This window comes from Dama dama, chromosome 8 (genome assembly GCF_033118175.1).
Source record: "Dama dama isolate Ldn47 chromosome 8, ASM3311817v1, whole genome shotgun sequence".
Taxonomy (NCBI): Eukaryota; Metazoa; Chordata; class Mammalia; order Artiodactyla; family Cervidae; genus Dama; species Dama dama.
Window position 1 is genome coordinate 4,684,177 of NC_083688.1, and position 20,131 is coordinate 4,704,307.

The 20,131-nt window shown below is 54.2% G+C and overlaps 1 protein-coding gene across 1 annotated transcript in view; it reads right to left on the reverse strand.

Annotated features, from left to right (window-relative positions):
• Window positions 1–20,131, reverse strand: part of ECE1 (endothelin converting enzyme 1) — a 63,874-nt gene that overhangs the window by 15,084 nt on the left and 28,659 nt on the right. The window contains exons 5-10 of the mRNA XM_061148105.1: window positions 18,670–18,791; window positions 17,541–17,687; window positions 15,960–16,025; window positions 14,764–14,955; window positions 7,763–7,905; window positions 6,287–6,401 (exon numbers count right to left, since the gene is read on the reverse strand). Coding sequence (XP_061004088.1) covers window positions 6,287–6,401; window positions 7,763–7,905; window positions 14,764–14,955; window positions 15,960–16,025; window positions 17,541–17,687; window positions 18,670–18,791 — 785 coding nt within the window. The remainder of the gene's footprint in view (window positions 1–6,286; window positions 6,402–7,762; window positions 7,906–14,763; window positions 14,956–15,959; window positions 16,026–17,540; window positions 17,688–18,669; window positions 18,792–20,131) is intronic.

A 20,131-nucleotide genomic window follows, 5' to 3' on the forward strand; every position in this document is an offset into this window, starting at 1 on the left:
GGGAAGCCGCTGGTCCAGAGGCCCCCCGCGGCCGGAACCATGACATGCCGGACTCCATACCCCACGCCACTCCTCTCTCCTGGAGGATGCTAAGGATCCTGGTCGCAAAGAACCTTGGGAAGTTCCCTTTCTACCCCCCAAGTAACAGAAAACCCCAGAAGGGCTGCAGCCCCATTTAAAGCCTCTTGGAGAAACAGCTGCCACCGGGACCCTGCGGGACTTGGACGTGTTCATCCGACCTCGGTCTCACCCACAAGCCCGCCAGCCCACAGGACATGCTGCAGGCTGGCGACGGGTCAGCTGGGCTGAAGCCTCACGGAGCCAGGCCTGGGGGCAAGCACCGAGGCTGGGCTCAGCGCTGCCCGCTCACCCACCCAGTTCGCATGACCACAAGCGGTGGCCCTGCTCACACTACCCCCGCGCTGCAGAGGAAGCCAGGTCCTCTTAACTAGGAAGAACAGGTGGTGAAAACCACCCAGGCTCAGGGTAGCCTGCTTCATAATAGCCATCAACTGAAAACAAATGAAATGCCCGTCGACAGGCAGATGGATAAACAAAATGTGGTAGTTTTATATAACAGCACACCACTCGGCAACAAAAGGAGAAGGGGCGATGGATAGACACAATGTGGATGAATTCCACTGCCGTTATGCTGAGCAAAAGAAGCCCACGCGGTGTGTGGTTCCATCTACACCCACCTCTCGGGGGGGCAGGGCTGGTGGGGGGACCGATGGGGGTGCAAGGGAACCTCCTACACAGAGCACTCTGGACACATGGGTGATGGACACGCTCTCTACCTTGATTGGGCTGGTGGTAGCAGGAGTGATTTCATTTGTCAACTCTCACTGAACTGCATACTCAATGTACACATTTTTAGTCCGATCAGTTCAGTTCAGTCACTCAGTCATGTCCAACTCTTTGCAACCCCATGTACCACAGCACACCAGGCCTCCCTGTCCATCACCAACTCTTGGAGTTTACTCAAACTCATGTCTATCGAGTCGGTGATGCCATCCAACCATCTCATCCTCTGTCGCCTCCTTCTTCTCCCGCCTTCAATCTTCCCCAGCATCAGGGTCTTTTCTAACGAGTCAGTTCTTCACATCAGGTGGTCAAAGTATTGGAGTTTCAGACTCAGCATCAGTCCTTCCAATGAATATTCAGGACTGATTTCATTTAGGATGGACTGGTTGGATCTTCTTGCAGTCGAAGGAACTCTCAAGAGTCTTCTCCAACACTACAGTTCAAAAGCATCAGTTCTTCGGCACTTAGCTTTCTTTATAGTCCAACTCTCACATCTATACATGACTACTGGAAAAACCATAGGTTTGACTAGACAGACCTTGGTTGATAAAGTAATGTCTCTGCTTTTTTTTTTTTTTTTTTAATGTCTCTGCTTTTTAATATGCTGTCTAGGTTGGTCATAACTTTCTTCCAAGGAGTGTCTTTTAATTTCATGGTTGCAGTCACCATTTGCAGTATTTTTAGAGCCCCCCCAAAATAGTCTCTCATTGTTTCCACTGTTTCCCCATCTACTTGTATGTAAATTAGAGTTGGGCTTCCCAGGTGGTTCAGCAAAGAATCCACCTGCCCAGCAGGAGACTCAGGTTGCATCCCTGGGTTGGGACGATCCCCTGGAGAAGGAAATGGCAACACACTCCAGTATTCCTGCCTGGGAAATCCCATGGACAGAGGAGCCTGATGGCCTATAGTCCATGGGGTCCCAGAAGAGTCAGACAGGGCTTAGCCACCAAATAAAAACAACAACAAATTACGCTTTAGTTTAAAAGTTTCTTAAACACCAGAGGGAAAAAAGAAAGAGGCCCTCCAGCCTTTCCTAAGTTCTTTCACTTCCTGGCTGTTAAATCCACTTAAACTCCCCCAGCCATGTGCCCCACCTGCCCCAGTTGCAGAGGCCGATCACTCAGGAGGTCAGGACCAGAGGACTGTAGCTCCTGGGTTCTGTGAAGGCTCCAGGCTGGGGCAGCTGAATGATGGAACAATTCTTACTCATTGTCTTCTCAGGAGATTCTCTGCATTAACCCATCCGTTCATGTCTGTGCTCATTAATTCACACAGCCAGTGTTCTCTGAGCAGTTCAGCTGGACCCTGACAGTGCTGGGTCCTGCCCTCAAGTAGCTCAGCTGAAGCACCCAGAACATCTGGGGGAAGAAGCAGACGCACAACAAGCTTAACAGCATCAGCAACAGTAGTTAATGCTTATTAAACGTCTACTGGGTATATTACCTTACCAACACAGGTCCGTCTAGTCAAAGCTATACGGACCTTTTCCAGTGGTCATGTGTGGATGTGAGAGTTGGACTATAAAGAAAGCTGAGCGCCAAAGAACTGATGCTTTTGAACTGTGGTGTTGGAGAGGACTCTTGAGAGTCCCTTGGACTGCAAGGAGATCCAACCAGTCCATCCTAAAGGAGATCAGTCCTGGGTGTTCAGTGGAAGGACTGATGCTGAAGCTGAAACTCCAATACTCTGACCACCTGATGCGAAGAGCTGACTCATTAGAAAAGACCCTGATGCTGGGAAAGATTGAGGGCAGGAGGAGAAGGGGACGACAGAGGATGAGATGGTTGAATGGCACCACTGACTCGATGGACATGAGTTTGAGTAAACTCTGGGAGTTGGTAATGGACAGGGAGGCCTGGTGTGCTCTAGTCCATGGAGTCGCAGAGTCGGACACAACTGAGTGACTGAATTGCACTGGATTCTGGGCCCTGTCCCCTAGAACCCTCATACAACCCTACGAGGCAGGTTCTCTCTGTGCTCCTTTGTGGAATGTGGTACCCTTTAGAGCAGACTTTGTGCGGATCCCCCTGCGTAATCCCAGTCAGCCCTCTGGGTAACAGGGCAGTGATGAGTTATCCCATTTTACAGAGAAAAAGACTAAACTCCCTGATCTAATGAAGTGATTTGCCCAAGGCTGTGTGGTTAGGAGACTCTTGAGAGTCTCTTGGACCGTGATGCTGGGAAAGATTGAGGGCGGGAGGAGAAGGGGACAACAGAGGATAAGATGGTTGGATGGCATCACCGACTCAATGGACATGGGTTTGGGTAAACTCCGGGAGTTGGTGATGGACAGGGAGGCCTGGCGTGCTGCAGTTCAAGGGGTTGCAAAGAGTCAGACAACACTGAGCGACTGAACTGAACTGAACTGTGTGGTTAGGAACTTCCCTGCTGGTCCAGCAGTAAAGAATCTGCCTGTCAAGGCAGGGGGCACGGGTTGAATCCCTGGTCCAGGAAGATCCCACATGCCACAGGGCAACTAAGCCTGTGTGCTACAGCTACTGAAGCCCGTGTACCTAGAGTCCATGCTCCCCACTAAGAGAAGTCACCACAGTCAGAAATCGGAGCACTGCAACTAGAGAAAGCCCCTGCACACAGCAATGGAAGACCCGGAGCAGCCAAAAGTACATAAATAAAACTTTATACTAAAAAGGCTGTGTGGTTGTAAACTCAGATCTTCTGACACAAAGTTCTGCGTTATTATCTCCCTATACCGATGGACAACAGGACGCTCTATAAAGCTGTAGGAAATTAAAAGTGTTTTTACATGGAGGCCATTCCCCAGGGTCCTGTGAGATGAGGTCAGGCATGATCCCAAAGAACAGATGAGAAAACGGAGACTCAGAGACACCAGGACTCCCCAAGGTCACACAGCGGAGCTGTGATTTGAGCTGTGCTGGACATAAGTTGGGTGGACCCGGCCGGGACCCAGGAGCAGTCATGACGGGGGGTGAGGAGGGCTAGAGAAGGAGAAACAGATAGGCGGTATCTTCCATCCCTCCATCCGGGGGCATCCAGTGACCCCCGGCCCAGAACTTCGCACCTTCAGGGTCTCCCAGCCACCCCTGCCTCTGCCCAGGCCTCCGCGTGTCCCACCAGCTCTCAGCGTCTCATTGGTCAGAGCGGCAGCTGCAGTTTGAGCCTGGCCCAGAGAACTCTAAGTATAAAGTCCAGCAGTGTTATATTTACCAGTTGTGCAACCCATCTCCAGAACATCTCACCTTGCAGATCTGAAACTCTCTACCTGTTTGACAACTCCTCACTCTGCCCTCCCCACCTGCTGCCCCTGGCAACTCTCAGGACGCTCAGTCGTGACTTTTGGTTCCTGCAGAGCAGAAGCTGAGTGGTACAGAGCTTAGAAGGACAGGCTGTGGAATCAGACGTGCTGGGTTTGAAAGCCACTCTCCACTTACGGAACTGCCAGGCGGCTCAGACAGTAAAGAATGTGCTTGTGATGCAGGAGAGCTGGGTTCAGTCCCTGCGTTGGGAAGAACCCCTGGAGAAGGGAATGACAACCCACTCCAGTATTCTCGCTTGGAGAATCCCTTGGACAGAGGAGCCTGGACTATACTATAGTCCACGGGGTTGCAAAGAGTGGACACGACTGGACAAGTAACACTTTCACTTTCTCCACTTAGGAGCTGTGTGACTCTGAATAAGTCCCTTTGCCTCACTGAGCCTCGGTCTCCTCATCCGTAAAATGGGATGATGGTAGTAGTTTCCAACACAGAGCACTACTGTAGGAACTTGGGGGAGATAATGTCTATAAGGGTAAACATCCAACAAGGCTACTTTTTATTTATTGTTACTAATAGTGGGTAGCCAAATATACTAAAATTTGTAGTCATCCAGATCTGGGTTTGAATTTGAGCTTGACGGCCTCCTTGCAGGGTGACGAGGGAAAGCCCTGACCTCCCTGAACCTCCGTTTTCTCATCTGTAACCCGAGGGGTCGGGGGAAAGCAATGGTGGAGGTGTGTGCTCCATACACAGGGCCGTCTCAGTAAGTGCCATGCCGGATCCTGGTCAGGCCCCTCCCGTATAAAGGCCCCCGGGAGGCCCAGGGCTCCAGGGCACAGAGTCCCGGCCTGCTCAGGTCTGGACCCAGGCGCTCCTCCAGGGCTGGCCCAGGGCAGGAGGAGCAGCTGGAGCGGGGAGGCGGGCAGGGCAGCCAGCTCTTCCCCTCCCTTCCCTGCAGGGCCAGGGCGGCCCTCAGGCTGAGGAAGCCCCTCTCTTCAGGATCAGGGCTTGTTCCTCAGCCCTCTTCCCACCAGAGAGAGGGACACGGAGAACCCTGCCCCAGGATGAACTTTGAGACCCACATCCTGCCATCCCCTGAGTCCTGATCTGGCCCCGCCCACTCCCCCTGGACCCTGGGCGGGGTGGTGGGGCAGAGCCCAGGGGAGCCAGCTGTGCCCGCCCCCTGGGGGCTTGCAAGCTGTGGTCCTGGGTGGGGGCAGGGCGCGCTGGCCAAAGGCTTGGCTCTCCAGCCTCTCCTGCTCTGCGGCTGGGGTACCTCTCGGCTTTGGGGTCCCCTTCGCACCTGCGAGGGCTGATCTGTTTCTACCAGCTCCCTCAGCAGACACGGGGGCCTCGGGCACAGCCCCCACCTCAGTGTGGGCACACTGGGCTCGGAGCGCACAGTGGCATGGGCCAGTGGGCACACAGCAGGTGGCCACGACAGACAGAGATGACCTCTGCTTCCTGGAGAAGGTGGAAGCAGCTGGTGGGCAGGGGTCACAGTGGGGCATTTACAGTAGCAGAGACCCCCCCAAACTGGGGCCTGGGAGAATAACATCGGTGGACAGTGGTGTCGTACTTTCCAGGAGTCAGGGGGGCTGCTCCAAGGGTTTTATATGTACTGGGAAGAAGTAGGATTACTGGAGCTGAAGAGCCCTTGTGTCAAAGGGGGCTGAGGGTGGTACCCACTCTGCAGGGATGTGACAGTCACGGGAGTGCTCTTACACGAGGAAAGCCTTAGAACCATCGCACCTGAGAAGTCAGCAGCGAGAGAACCGAAGCCACTTTTTGCCATAAATTAGCTAAACCTCTGGGTCTACTTTATACTTGTAGTTTAGTTGTGTCTGACTCTTTGCGACTCCGTGGGCCGTAGCCCGCCAGGCTCCTCTGTCCATGGGATTTCCCAGGCAAGAATACTGGAGTGGGTTGCCCTTTCCTTCTTCTGGGGGATCTTCCCGACCCAGGGATCGAACTCAAGTCTCCTCCTTGGCAGGTGGATTCTTGGCCGCTGAGCCTCCTGGGAAGGAAGCCCTTATACCTGAAGACTCAGTGTAACCGCCCCTTCCTGGGGGCTCCTGGCCACCCCGCTGCCTCAGGTCCCCTCCCACGCGCTGGCGGACACCAGGGCGGACCCCTGGGGCGGCCCTCTTCCTCCGCAGCCTGGCACCTCCCTCCCTGTGAGCTCAGGGCCTGGTGCCCAGCAGGCGTTCCGCGTGAGTGGGGGAAACGCCCGCCGACAGGCTCACCTTCTTGGTCCCGTACATGACTTCCATGAACTTCTCGTCGGCGTCCTGGAAGCGCTGATCGAGGAAGGAGCTTGTCTTCCGCACCAGGTTCCAGATCATGTAGTTGTTCAGCAGGCTGCAGCGGGAGCACAGACAGGCTCAGACGTGCCCGGGGCCGGACGCAGCAAGCCCCCCACTGACCTCGAGGGGTCACAGACACGCCCGCTGGATGGTGGGTGCCGCTCGGCCAAAGCAGGGGAGGGGTGGCCACTTCCAAAGCTTGAGGATGTCCTGGCCAGGGGGCCAGAGAGGGGAAAAGGGCCTAAGAATCGGGTGGGCAGGAAAGGACGCTCTGACCAGCTGGGCCCAAGTCTCCATGAATGGGAGCTCTCACTGCCCCCACCCCCGGAGCGCAGATAGTCATCAGGGGCTGATATCACCTTTGTAGGCAAGTCACCTTCACACACACAGGGTGTTCACTATAATGAACATCCAGCCTCAAACCAGAACCAACCTAAATGTCTGAATGGTGAATAAATAATCATTTATACTTGATGGACTATTGTGGAGCTATGGAAAATGAGATGTGCAGAGGGCCTGGGTTGACATGGGGAAATGTTTATGATAAATGTTAAGGAAAGGCAAACTATCCATGTGGTCACAATGATGGGGAAAAAAAGGAATGATGTATTAGAACATCCATCTCTCTCTTTCTCTCACTTACATATCCATGCTTCTCTCTACAAATGCACACACAAACACATACACACACACATCCCATAAGATCAACAATGGTGCTCTGGGTAATTTTAATTTTTGTTGCTTTTTTTCTGTAGTTTAAAAAATTTTCTATAACATGTCCTTTTTATTTGGCCATACCACAAGGATCGTGGGATCTTCACTCCCTGGCCAGGAATTGAACCTGGGACCCTGCCATGGAAGCCCAGAGTCCTAACCATTGGATCATCAGGGAATTCGCTACAACAAATCTTTAAAATTAAAAACAATTATAAATATTAACTAAAAGTGTTAGCGAACATTTACTGAGTCTTTGGGGTCAGGCACTGTGTTAACACACTTCACACCACTTGTTTCACTCAATTCTCACAACAACCCTGCGTGGTAAGTGCTATTTGTATCTTCACTTCATGGATGAGGACGATGAACCCGATGAAGGGAAAGAAATGTGCCCCAGGCTACCAAGGGGGCCAGTGGAGGAGACAGCGTGCCCTGCAGCCTCTCAGAAAAGCCAGCCCAGGGGACTGCCCCAGTGGCTAAGACTCTGTACTCCCAAAGCAGGGGCTGAGGTTTGAACCCTGGTTGGGGAACTCGATGCCACATACTGCAACTAAAACCATCCAAGTGCTGCAACGAAGACCCAGTGCAGCCAAATAAATGTTAAAAAAAAAAGCCAGCCCACGGGCCGACGTCCCGGGTCAGCGTGCCCCTGTCCTGGCTGAGCAGAGGGGCCCGTCCCCAGGCGCTGGGTGCCCTCACCATCTGTCTGTGCTGTTGATGAGGGCGGACACCTTGCTCAGGTATTCTTTGTCGTAGATGACGATCGGCTCTGACTCATTGATCTCCACAGGGTAGAAGATGGTGTTGAGGAAGGGCAGCCAGTTGATGGCGGGTGCCAAGGTCTGGAAGGAAAGTGGACAGGGTGACTCTGGCTGGGCTGCCTCTCTTCAGAGCCCAGGTCTCCAGGTCGCCCTTCTGAAGAAGGAGCCCCCCTCTCCCCACCCACCGACAAAGCGGGAGAAGCGGGCGCTGGCTGAGAGGGCACTGGGCAGACGTCAGGCCCGGGCCGGCTGACCGCTGGCAGAGTCCTGTTACACAGAAGGACCCATACAAGGCGCCGAACGCCGATCGGTCACTTGAGGGGGAAGAAGAGCAGACACGGGGACAGAAGCAGCAGCTGCCGGTCAGGGCCCTCCAACGCCAGGAGCCACTGCGGGTGACACACGTCCTCGCTCAGCCAGGCTGCCCGACAAGCCTGGGTGGTCGGTACCATTATCCCCACCTCACTGATGAAGAAACAGCCTCAGGGGCATGTGTCACGGGGGTGGGCAGAACCCGGAGCCAAACCGCCCGGGCTCACACTCTCACTGGCTCTGTCATCTCAAGTACGCTGATGAAGCCCCCTGTGCCTCAAGGGCTTCCTTGGTGGCTCAGACGGTAAAGAATCAGCCCGCAGAGCAGGAGACCCAGGTTCGATCCCAGGGTCAGGAAGATCCCCTGGAGAAAGGCATGGCAACCCACTCCAGTATTCTTGCCCGGAGAATTCCATGGACAGAGGAGTCTGTGGCCGGCTACAGTCCATGGGGTCACAAAGAGACACGACTGAGCGACTAACGCTTCACATTCTGTGCCTCAGGATCTTGAAAAGTGAGGCTTATCTTCATAGAAACCATCCCATGGGGTTAATGCGGGGATTAAACAACTTAACCTCGTCTGTTCAACTTAGCAAGTGCTTCTGTAACATTCGTTAGTTTCTACATGATCAGTCCTCTACATGACTGTCAATTACAAGAAGGATGGCCGTAGAGCGTGTGGAGTGCTTTGGTCCACAGGGGAGTTTTTCTCAGGCTTGGAAGCTGGAAAAGCAAGTGTAGGATGTCAACCTCAGCAAGAAAGGGAGACACACACGGGAAGCCGGTCGGCTCTATTTTAAGAAAATTTAAAAGGAACACCTGCACCCAGGGCTCTGTCCCCACAGGGGCACATGCCTGCTTTGCATAACTCAGCTCCCAGAGGGCTGCACTTGCCCTGGGCCCACCGAACGGCAGCCCACTCACACACAGAGCTCCTGTCTGTCTGTCTGTCTGTCTGCAGGGTCTCGGTGTCCACAGCCAGGAGCGCCATTCCACTCCCCAGGTAGCCTCCAGCCATGCCAAGCTCTCTCCCAAGGTTCCAGTTACTGTCTTGGGAGTGTTTTGATTACAAAGTCATGCTACATTTTAAATAATGATGGTAAAATGCACATAACATGAAATTTACCACCTTACCTATGGCATTAAGTACATTCACCATCCATCCCCAGATTCCATCTTGCAAAACTGAAACTGACTCTATTAAACAATATCTCCCCAACCCCCAGCCCTAGACAACCACCATTCTACCTTCTGTCCGCGAATCTGACTACTCTGTAGCTCATATAAGTGGAACCATGCAGTATTTGTCCTTGTGTGACTGGCTTATTTCACTTAGCATGATGTCCTCAAGTTACACAACTTGCAAATGGTCTGCTCTGGTCCTGTTTCCCCCATATGTTCTGTTATTTTTAGTTCTGTAATTTTATAGAAAGAAAGGTTTTTCAGGACTACATATCCTGTGTTACAGTAAAAATGCTTCTAATATCAATGGTATCTGGCATGGAGCAAGCACTCAATCAATGTTAGTTATTATAATCATTGATTAGCTTTGCAATCATTGCTCAAAGTCTCCCAAGAGTGGTCCTGGGACTGATTCCAAATTCTGTTCTTTGTTCCCGTGAAAATGGGTAAAGTGCAAAGACAAATTAAGGAAGTGAGAGCTGCATTATAAACGGCCTTCATACGGGAAGATCAATTAAGAAAGTGAACTCAACCTGTTACACTGATGAACCCATAACTGGCTGGTAAATACTTATAATGCCTTCAGTGACACAGGCAGCCATGGAAACCTCCCACTTGACAGTCTCTCTGGTTTTAAAGGGCAGCTCAGCTGCTGGGGAGCAAGGACCTCAGAGGACAGAAGGGGGCCAGTCCTGTGGGCAGTGGTGAGCTGGGAAACATTTAGCGAATGGCTCTCAGGGATTTTTTCCTGGTGGTCTAGTGGCAAAGACTCCATGCTCCCAAGGCAGGGGCCCTGGGTTCAATCCCTGGTCAGGGAACTAGGTCCCACATGCCACAACTAAGACCCAGCATAGCCAAATAAATAAATAAATATTAAGAGCCGTGTCCTGCATGAGACCTGGAGTGGGGTGCCCACCATGAACCAGCTCTGGGACCTCAAGTCGCTCCACAGGCTTTCTTTCAATGGAGACAACAATCCCTGCCAAGTGCCTCTTGGGACGGCTTACTCAACAAATTGAGCTTCTTTTTTCCCCAGCTTGTCCATTCCACTCTCTTTTCCTGGCAGGAGCTCCTTAAGCAAGTAACCTCTGGGGCTCCCCCTCAAATTTCTGTGGCTGCAAAACGTGATGGTGTCCAGGTGAGCTGGTCAGACAGAGCCCAACACTTAGTGCCATGTGACTGTGTGACTTGCTGGCAAAGAGCCCTGGGAGAATAGCCAAGTTGACAAAATGTCACTGTTTACACAATTAACGAGAGCTTTATACAACTGCTGGTGACTGGGACTCCGATCAGGGTAGAGATACAGGTGATGATAAATCCCTATGTACTTAACACAAGCCTGTTTCCTTAGGGAGAGCAGGTGTTCTGGGCAGGTAAATTCCCACCACTCTGAAATAAGGTGTGTGCTGTTTACCAAAATTTTCACTCTTTATTGCTTTAGCGAACACCTAACTTAAAACTCGTGTGCCTGGGTCCGTGTCCATGGAGACAGCTGTTTTAACCAACCAGGACCTTCCACTTGTGACTCTAAGCCTTTGAGGTACACAGATGAGCTCTATTTTCCACACTTGCTGCCGAAGAAAAGTCCTGCTGGTCACCAAGCCCCCAGCTCAAGGCGGCTTGCAAAGGGAGAGAACGCATGCTCCCAGATTCCACCTCAGCTAGAGAATTTAGATCAGAGGATGGGGCTCATTCCCAGTCAATTTTTGATATGGAAGGTCCTAGGAAGGAATAGGAAGGTCCTCATGCCCCTTAGAGAAGCCACAGCAGGTTTGATTCATGGTCCTCAATTCAGACTCTGCTGCTGGGGGCTGGCCTGGAACTAGCCATGGCTTCTTAGAACCACACTGTGAAAGGCTGGGGCACCCACTTCTGAGTCCCCTGAAGTGTAGGAAGAAGACTACATTTCCAGATACCAAGGAACAAAAAGACATCCTCTCCTGTCCAAGGGTGAAATGAGTCAAATTGGTTTAGGGCCAGAGACATGGGCTGTCATCACTGATGACGCAGGAACGGTACTAAGAACGATGACTGTCGCATGTTCGAACTGCAGGCCAGTCTGCAAAGTTTGAGATCTCAGCCTTTGCCTCATCTCATCGTCATGCAACCCCATGGGCAGGGCAGGGCAGATTCTCATCCAGCACACCAGGCTTCAGGTGTCCACCACTTCTTTAAACACTTAGACGTCATTTTGTAATATATACCCATCCCCTTGGAGACACTCCATACCTTTCAACCTGGCCTCCAAAAACTCTGTGAGTTAAAGGTAAGAACTGGTGGTCAAGCGGTTGAGAATCTGCCTGCCACAGCAGCGGACAGGGGTTCCCTGCCTGGCCCGGGAAGATCCCGCATGCCGTGGGGCAGCTAAGCCCGTGTGCCACAACTGTTAAGCCTGTGCTCTAGAGCCCGCGAGCTCTAACAAGAGAAGTCAGCACAACGAGAAGCCCATGCACCACAAGAGTAGTCCCGCTAGCTGCAACTAGAGAAGGTGAACCACGACAAAGATCCAGCGCAGTCAAAAATATAGATAAACAATAAATCTTTAAAAAAAAGGGTGGGTAAGAACCACGCCCCTTACGAGGATAGGATCTGCCCCTCATCTGTCTCTGTTCTGGAACACAGCAGGTGTGAATGAGCGAGCAAAGCCCATTTTATTTTATTTTATTTTATTTTTTTAATTTTTTTTTTGCAAAGCCCATTTTATAAGGAAGGAAACCAAGCCTCAAGGAGGAGGGGGTTATGTGACTTGCCCAAGGCTGGTGGTGGGACTGGGCTGGGGCAATCCTCTGCTCACACCACTCCAGGCTGCTGCCTCTGCTAAAATCCTCCCCACCTGGGGAGTTCTGCAGCTGGGAGGGAGGAAAAGCTTTTCCTTTCTACTTGGAAGAACAGAGCAAAAGCCTGTTGAAATGGTGAAAGGCCATCTGGGGGTGGAGCCAGCAGGCCACTCTGGGGCAGATGCACCCAGGGCGACTGCTTTCTCAGCCACTCTTGGGCTTCATGGCCACTGTAGGGGGGACAGGGACCACCGGAGCCCTCTGGGCTGAGAACCGGCTGGAGCAAACCAAATCAACTTGCATCAGCAAACAGCATCTCCCTCAACTTCCTGGCCTCGGAGAGGGAAAAACAGTGCCAGATGGTTCCCAGCACAGGCCTCTGATCTCCATAACAACCCACTCAGCACCACTCCCCATGATGCCAGCTTCTCTGGGGACCTGAAGGGCAGCTGGCACCCGGAAGGAGGCCAGGCTCTCTGGCCCTCATCCCCAGGCTTGTGTGGGCTGTGTGCCCACCTGGGACACCTGGGCAGCCTGGCTCCCACTCACCCCCGTGTGAGACTCACCCTCCCTGACTCTGCCCGGCCCCAGCTCCAAGGCTCAGCCTCTTCTGCACAAAGCTCGAGGCAATGAGATTGAACTTGCTTCCTCGCTGGTGTCCCCAGCTCATCCAGAAGGGGGGCAAGAGCACGGTCCCAGCGTGGTCCTACAGACGCTTGTTGGAGGGAGAGATGGAGACAGAAAAGGGGGCAGGGGTCTAGGTGTTCTTCTGAAAAGGAGAGAAAATGAGCTGAACTTGAGTGGATGGGCAGGACTTGGTGGGCAGAGGTGGCCTGGACATCCTTCCTGGGGGGGAGCCAAGCGATGGCAGGAAACAGGAGGATTGATTGAGGCCTTTCTGCTGACTCCTCTATGACCCCGGGGCCTGGGGGAAGGTCTGCAAGCCACGAACCAGAAAGAAGGAATTGGGGACTTCCCTGGGGGTCCAGTGGTGAAGACTCCATGCTCTCAGTGCAGGAGATCCAGGTTTCCTCCCTGGTCAGGGAACTAGATCCCACATGCTGCCATGAAGAGTTTGCAAGCCACAACCAAAGAGTCCACATGCCGCAGCTAAGACCCCGTGCAGCCAAAAAAGTAAAAAAAAAAAAAAAAAAAGAAGAAGAAAGAAGGCATCAAGGCCTGTTCATCACCTGCAAGTCCCAAGCAGCCACCAGGGGGCAGACTTTGGTAGAGGCTGATCTACAGAGGACTCAAGACTGCAGGGAGAAGTATCAGTAACCTCAGACATGCAGATGACACCACCCTTATGGCAGAAAGTGAAGAGGAACTAAAGAGCCTCTCAATGAGAGTGAAAGAGGAGAGTGAAAAAGTTGGCTTAAAGCTCAACATTCAGAAAACTAAGATCATGGCATCTGGTCCCATCACTTCATGGCAAATAGATGGGGAAACAGTGGAAACAGTGACAGACTTTATTATTTTGGGCTCCAAAATCACTGCAGATGGTGACTGCAGCCATGAAATTAAAAGACATCTGCTCCTTGGAAGAAAAGTTATGACCAACCTAGACAGCATATTAAAAAGCAGAAATATTACTTTGCCGACAAAGGTCCGTCTAGTTAAGGCTATGGTCTTTCCAGTGGTCATGTATGGATGTGAGAGTTGGACTATAAAGAAAGCTGAGAGCCAAAGAATTGATGCTTTTGAACTGTGGTGTTGGAGAAGACTCTTGAGAGTCCCTTGGATTGCAAGGAGATCCAACCAGTCCATCCTAAAGAAGATCAGTCCTGAATATTCATTGGAAGGACTGATGTTGAAGCTGAAACTCCAATACTTTGGTCACCTGATGCAAAGAACAGATTCATTGGAAAAGAACCTGATGCTGGGAAAGATTGAAGGCAGGAGGTGAAGGGGACGACAGAGGATGAGATGGTTGGATGGCATCACTGACTCCATGGATTTGAGCTTGAGTAAACTCCAGGAGTTGGTGATGGACAGGGAGGCCTGGCGTGCTGCAGTCCATGGGGTCACAAACAGTCAGACATGACTGAGTGACTGGACTGAAGTGAACTGATCTACAGAGAAGACAGTGGCTTCTCAGATGGGTTACACCCAGTAGAGAGCCGTTCAGTGCTGACCTCAACCCCGCTACAGCTCCAGGAGGCCGCAGGGGTCATGGTCAAGAGTATGGTCAAGAACAGAGCTCCAGTGAGCAAAGCCTGAGTCCGGGTCCCAGCTCCCCTGCCACTTAGAAGCCTGGAGGCTTTGAGCACGTCACCTAACCTCCTGGCTTGGCAAAAGGAAGGTGACATCAGATTTATTTGCTGTGTTTATTTGCTATGTGCCAGGCTCAAGGAGCTTGAGAGAATGGACACGCCCAATCACTACGATTCAATATTGTCACAAGCACAGACTCTCCCCAGCTAACTACGGTTTCAGAAAAGCAGCCTGGAATACAGCAAGAGACCAGCTTTGGTGTCACCGGCTGTGTGACCTTCAGCCAGCAACTCGACCTCTCTGAGCCCCAGTGCCATCTGTGAATTGGTGATAACAACCACCCCGGTGCTTCGCGGGGTTGTTCTGGTGAAGGAGGTGTCCACGCCCCCAGCCCAGCGCCCTGCATCCTGAATCCCACGGCCGCCCCAGCCTCCGCGTCAGCCAGCTCGGCTACCTGCAGCTCGGCTGCCGTCACTTTGTGGTAGATGAGTTCCTCGTCCCGGCGCTTCTCCTGGGGGATGGTGATGTTGGCCAGCGCCGTCTCAAAGTCCAGGATCTGCTGCATCTGGGGCCGGATGGTGTCCTCGGCCCCTCCGCCCAGCAGCTTCCCCAGCTGGACCATGTAGTTGAGGTACCCCGTCAGCACCTGTGGGACCCAGCCCCCCACTTCCATCAGCGGCTGCCACCCGCTGCCCGCTGGACAAGCCGGGGGGGCAGTCAGGTCAGCCCCGGGCGGGCAGCCAGGGAGCTGGGGGTTCTACCCAGGAAACCAGCTTCAGGAATGGTTTTGGCAGCATACCCCTTCACTGGCTCCCCATGGCCCCCAGGATAAGGCCCACCCAGGGCCCCACGTGGGTCGGTCTCTGCTGTTGCATCCCACACTCCCTCTGGGATGCTCGTTACATGAAAGCCACCAGTGGGGCCAGCGTTCAGTTCTCGTCTTGGAACACACTACTTCTGAACCACCCCGCTCTGCCAGGCCCCCAGATCTGAATTAGACCCTCAGGTTACCTTCTCAGCTCGCCCTTCCCTTAGCACAATTGCTCATTATGCCTCGAATCTGCTGGTGAGTTATTTAACATCTGCCTCCTCTCCTAGACTCGAAGCCCCACGGGGCGGGAAGCAGGCTGGCCTTATAGACCACTGTCTCCCCAGCATCAGGCACTTAGTACGCACTCGCGCAATAGAAGCGGGTAGAATCGTGAATGAACAGATGACGAACCTCAGGCCACGTCTCCCTGGGACATCACGGGAGGCAGCTGGGGCGGGGGAGGGGGGAAGTAGGTGGTTTGGAGTCAGTGGATCTAGATGAGAGTCTCAGCCTCACCACTGAGGCATTCAGGACTTGCAGGATCACTAGGAAGGCCAGAGGTAGTGGCCGTGAGATCTGCCTCTCTCTGGAACGGGGACAGATGACATCTGTCCCTGTCTACTGCGCCCACAGGGCGAAACGTGGAAGAGCCTCACTCTAAAATGGGGACAAGTGAGGCCCCTCCCCCCTGCCAGGGACTGCTAGGTAAGGGACCCCTGTGTGCTTCTCTAGCTTCAAAGACCTGCAGAGGTGTGGATACTGAGGGGTCACCGAGGGGGATGAGCCACGGAGGAAGGTGGGCTGGGTAGGAGCCACTCTCTCGGAAGAGGCACACCCACCTTCTCGTTTTCGGTTTTGTTCAGGTAATAATCTCTTGAGGGTAAGCCCAGGCCAGACTGGTCCACCTGGAGAGAAAGGAGGGGTGAGAGGGGATCTGCTGTCATGCACGCACATCCATGCACACACACCTGCACACGCACACCCGTGCACACACATCTGCACACACATACCCGTGCACGCACATCCATGCACACACACCTGCACATGCATACCCGTGCACACACATCTGCACACACATACCCGTGCACGCACATCCATGCACACACACCTGCACACGCACACCCGTGCACACACATCTGCACACACATACCCGTGCACGCACACCCGTGCACGCACACCCGCACACACATACCCGTGCACACACATCTGCACACACATACCCGTGCACGCACATCCATGCACACACACCTGCACACGCATACCCGTGCACACACATCTGCACACACATACCCGTGCACGCACATCCATGCACACACACCTGCACACGCATACCTGTGCACACACATCTGCACACACATACCCATGCACGCACACCCACGCAGCCTCCACCAGCCCCAGGGACAGCAGGCACATAGCAACAGAGGGATGGGCGCGCACAGAAGCACAAGCTGGTAGCAGAGGCCACGCCTGGGATGGGCCCTCCATGAGGGGACAGACGCATGTGGTCAGCGCAGGGGTTCAGGGCCCTTCTCAAGGGCCAGACGGAGCCATCCTCCTCTTTAAACTCCAAGGCTCTGCAGACCCTGTCTGTTTAATTAACCACTTCCTAAGATAAAGAGCGGTTCAGAATCACTCAGAACTATGTCACCTTAGACAAGCTACCGAACCTTTCTGATCCTCAGCTTCTTCAGCTGGAAGACAGGGGAACCACTGAGTCCTCAGAGCTGGGAGGAGAGTACAAGGAGAGAGTGCCCGTGAAGGGCTTGCTGGGTGCTGGGCAGGGAGGCAGGGTCAATCCCTGATAGCTCCTGAGAGAGCCTTCGGTCACCCTCTGACATGCCTGGAGTAGGTGTTATTATAGTTCGTTTGACTGATAAGGAAACTGCAGCCCAGAGAGGTTGAGGCACTCCCCCATGGTCACACAGTGAGTGAGTGGTAGACGTGGGGAGAAACCCAGGAGAAGCTTGGGTTTCTCACTTCTGCATCTGAGAGTGGGCAGACCAGGGCTGGTGCTCCCCTGGGTGTGCTGACCGTCTGGTGCAGGCTCTGGTGGGAAGAGGTGGACTCAAAGCTACGCCAATCAGAGCCACCAAGGCTGGAGAGACAGAGGTGGGGTGACCAGGAGGTGGCTCCAGCTGTGTCCAGGACTTGCCGACACCCCTGGGGCCCACGGGGACCAATCAGAACCCCCAAATTCACCTGCACTGCAGGTGCCCCACCTACCCAAGGAGGGCAAGCCTGCCCTTTGCCAACGTCCGTGCCCTAAACCTCAGTGCGGAGCTGCCAGAGACACCAAGCTCAAAAACCAGAAGCCCGTTGGCCACGGCAGGTCTGCACCCTACCCCACCCCGCCACTTGCTAAACGCAAATCAGGCCTGGAGGTCAAGCCCGTCCTCGCCCTAGACCTCCAGGCCAGTCACCTGGATCACGTTGCTGTTGGAATTCTTGGAGTCGGCGCTGACGTAGACGGAGAAGAAGGGTGAGGTGTGGTAGTGGGATGTGACCACCTGAAGGGTGTCCTGGAAGTTGTCCTTGTCCCAGGGCCCCGTGATGTTCCAACCGCCGAGCTGTGGGGAGGGAGAGGGGATAGGGAGGGGATGAGGCGCGTGGAGACCAGACGTGGATTTGCTTCTGCAGTGGACATGGTGCATGACCCTCTGCAGTCCCCCGACCTCTCAGGGCCTCAGGAGCAAACGAGAGGTCTGGCCGGTCTTCACTGGGGGTTTCTGACCACTGAGTCACGAGAACATGGCGCCTGCTTCCCAGGTGGCTGACCCATCCTGTATCTGTTCATTTTTGAATAATCAATCATGTGAATGTAACTCCTATTAAAGCAGAAATTCAACTGCGTCCATAAAAAAATGGATCCATATTCTTTACAAGGTTGATGAGCTAAGGTCTAACAGAGTCTCTCTCTGAGTTGGGACTTTCCAGTGTTCTCGGCCTGTGCCAAAGGGGAGGGCTGTCCAGTCCGTGGTGCCCCATCCTGCCTCAGGGTCCCCCGGGAGCCCACCTAGGAGGGGGCCCTCAGGGGAACAGCAGGCCCCCGGGAACACCCACGCCCACCCTTCCGTGTGCGCTGGGCAGCGTGGCCAGCTTGGGTGGCTCCCGTCAGGGTCCCTCCAAGGCTGACTGGACGGTGCCTGGGAGGGCATTCAGCTCAGGGGGACGGGGGGCCCGGGTCAGTGTGGCCCTCCTCAGCGGGAGGGCTCTGCCCCTGACCCCAGAGTTTCTGCGGGTCCTTGCAAGACACACCCCTCTGCACACACAAACATCCCCTCTGAGGGAATAGAAGCAGCCAGAAAGAGAAACCCTTGCCCTGCTCACAGATGCCCAGACACACACACATACACACACACACACGCGTGACAGACATCCCCACCGATGCAGAGATGCACGCACACATGTGCACACACACTCAGGCAGCCTGACACACGTCAGCAGACTCCACGGTCCAGCTGGGTGAGGTGTGAGGTGGCTGGGCCCTGGCGGTGGGAGCCAGGTGGAAGCAGGGGCCGGGGGCAGGGGGAGACGGGGGCCGGGGTGCACCTTCTCGATGAGCTCCATCAGGGGTTTGGCCTTGAGCTCCTCAATCCTGGTTTCATTCATGCAGGCTCGGTAGTACACCTGGGCCTTCCTCTCTGCCTCGCTCACGCTGGCTGTGGAGTTTTCTGGAACGACAAAGGACAGCAGTTGGCGGCACAGCCCCGTCCCCACGCTGGGTGGCCCCGGGAGGGCCTGTCAGTGCAGGCAACGAGCCGGGCCAGGGCAGAGGCGCGACCTCCGCGGGGGGCACGCTGGAGGGGTCCTCACTCCCGCCGGCCACACACAGGGGAAGCCCCGCCTCCACTGGACGCCTTCAGACCTGTCCCTGGACAGCAGACGAGTCGGCATCCCTGCCAGCTGGCACGTGGCCCCACACCCCCGCCTGCTGTGCGGGACAGATGCCTGTCTTGGGTTTTTTTTTCCAGACTCCCGAGAGCCTCTCTCGTGATCAAGACTGGACTTGGGCAGTGCTTTAAAGGCCTCGCTCATCACAGATTGCCTTTCGGCGCCCTTCCTCAGAGGGGCTGGGCAGGTTCGTCTGACCCCGAGTTGACACAGAGGCCCTTTGCCATGTCCCTCCCCACCCCCACGAGCAGCATCTCAGGGTCTCACCCAGGGACCCCTGGCCCCTCTCCTTGCCCCCGGGGCCCTGGTCCCGACGCCACCTACGGAGGACCAGGCTCCTGCATGTGCCCTAGCAGGGGCAGGGTCCTGTCTGCCCCACTGGAGGTGAAGGGGCGGTCTGTGTCTGTTCATCTGGCTCCCCCCGGGCACTCCTCACTCCTCCTCCTGGACCCTGAAACCCCTCCTTTTGCTTCCTGGGGCGATTCCCCACACCCCACTTCCTCCATGAAGACTCTTGTGGCAGAACTTTATCCATTCATTCACAAAGCAGGTACTAGTTGCTAACTCTATGCCAGGCTCTGTGCCAGCTTTGGGGACACAAAAGACAATGCCCCCGTCCCCATGGAGCTTCCTTTTGAAGGAATAAATACAAATAATAAATACAAATACAAATACTAAACAAGGAAACGCATAAAGAAAAGGTCTCACACCACACTCAGCTGCCAAGGCCTCTCAGAGGCCACCTTGCCTACGAGGCTCCTCCTAAGAGATTCATTCACGAAGGGCCTCAACGCTGAGCACCTACAGGTACCAGGTTGGGCACGAGGTTTTACAGACATGAACGGGACCCACTCTTGCCTCTGGTGACTCAGGCGTGCAAAGACACAACCTCAAGACAGCGTGTGCGTTCACTAATGCAAATGGTTCTGCCACCTACAGAAAGGTCCCACCCTTTGGTGGAGTGGGGAGGGCCTGCGGGGGCCAGGGGGGCGCCGGGGGTGTTGGTCTCCAGAGGATGTTCTACTGTTTGAGCTGGTTCTGAAAGACAAAAAGTTACTCACCAGGCAGAAATGAAGGGAAAGGGTATTCGGTCTGGCTGGGGGGCGGGGAGCTGGACAGG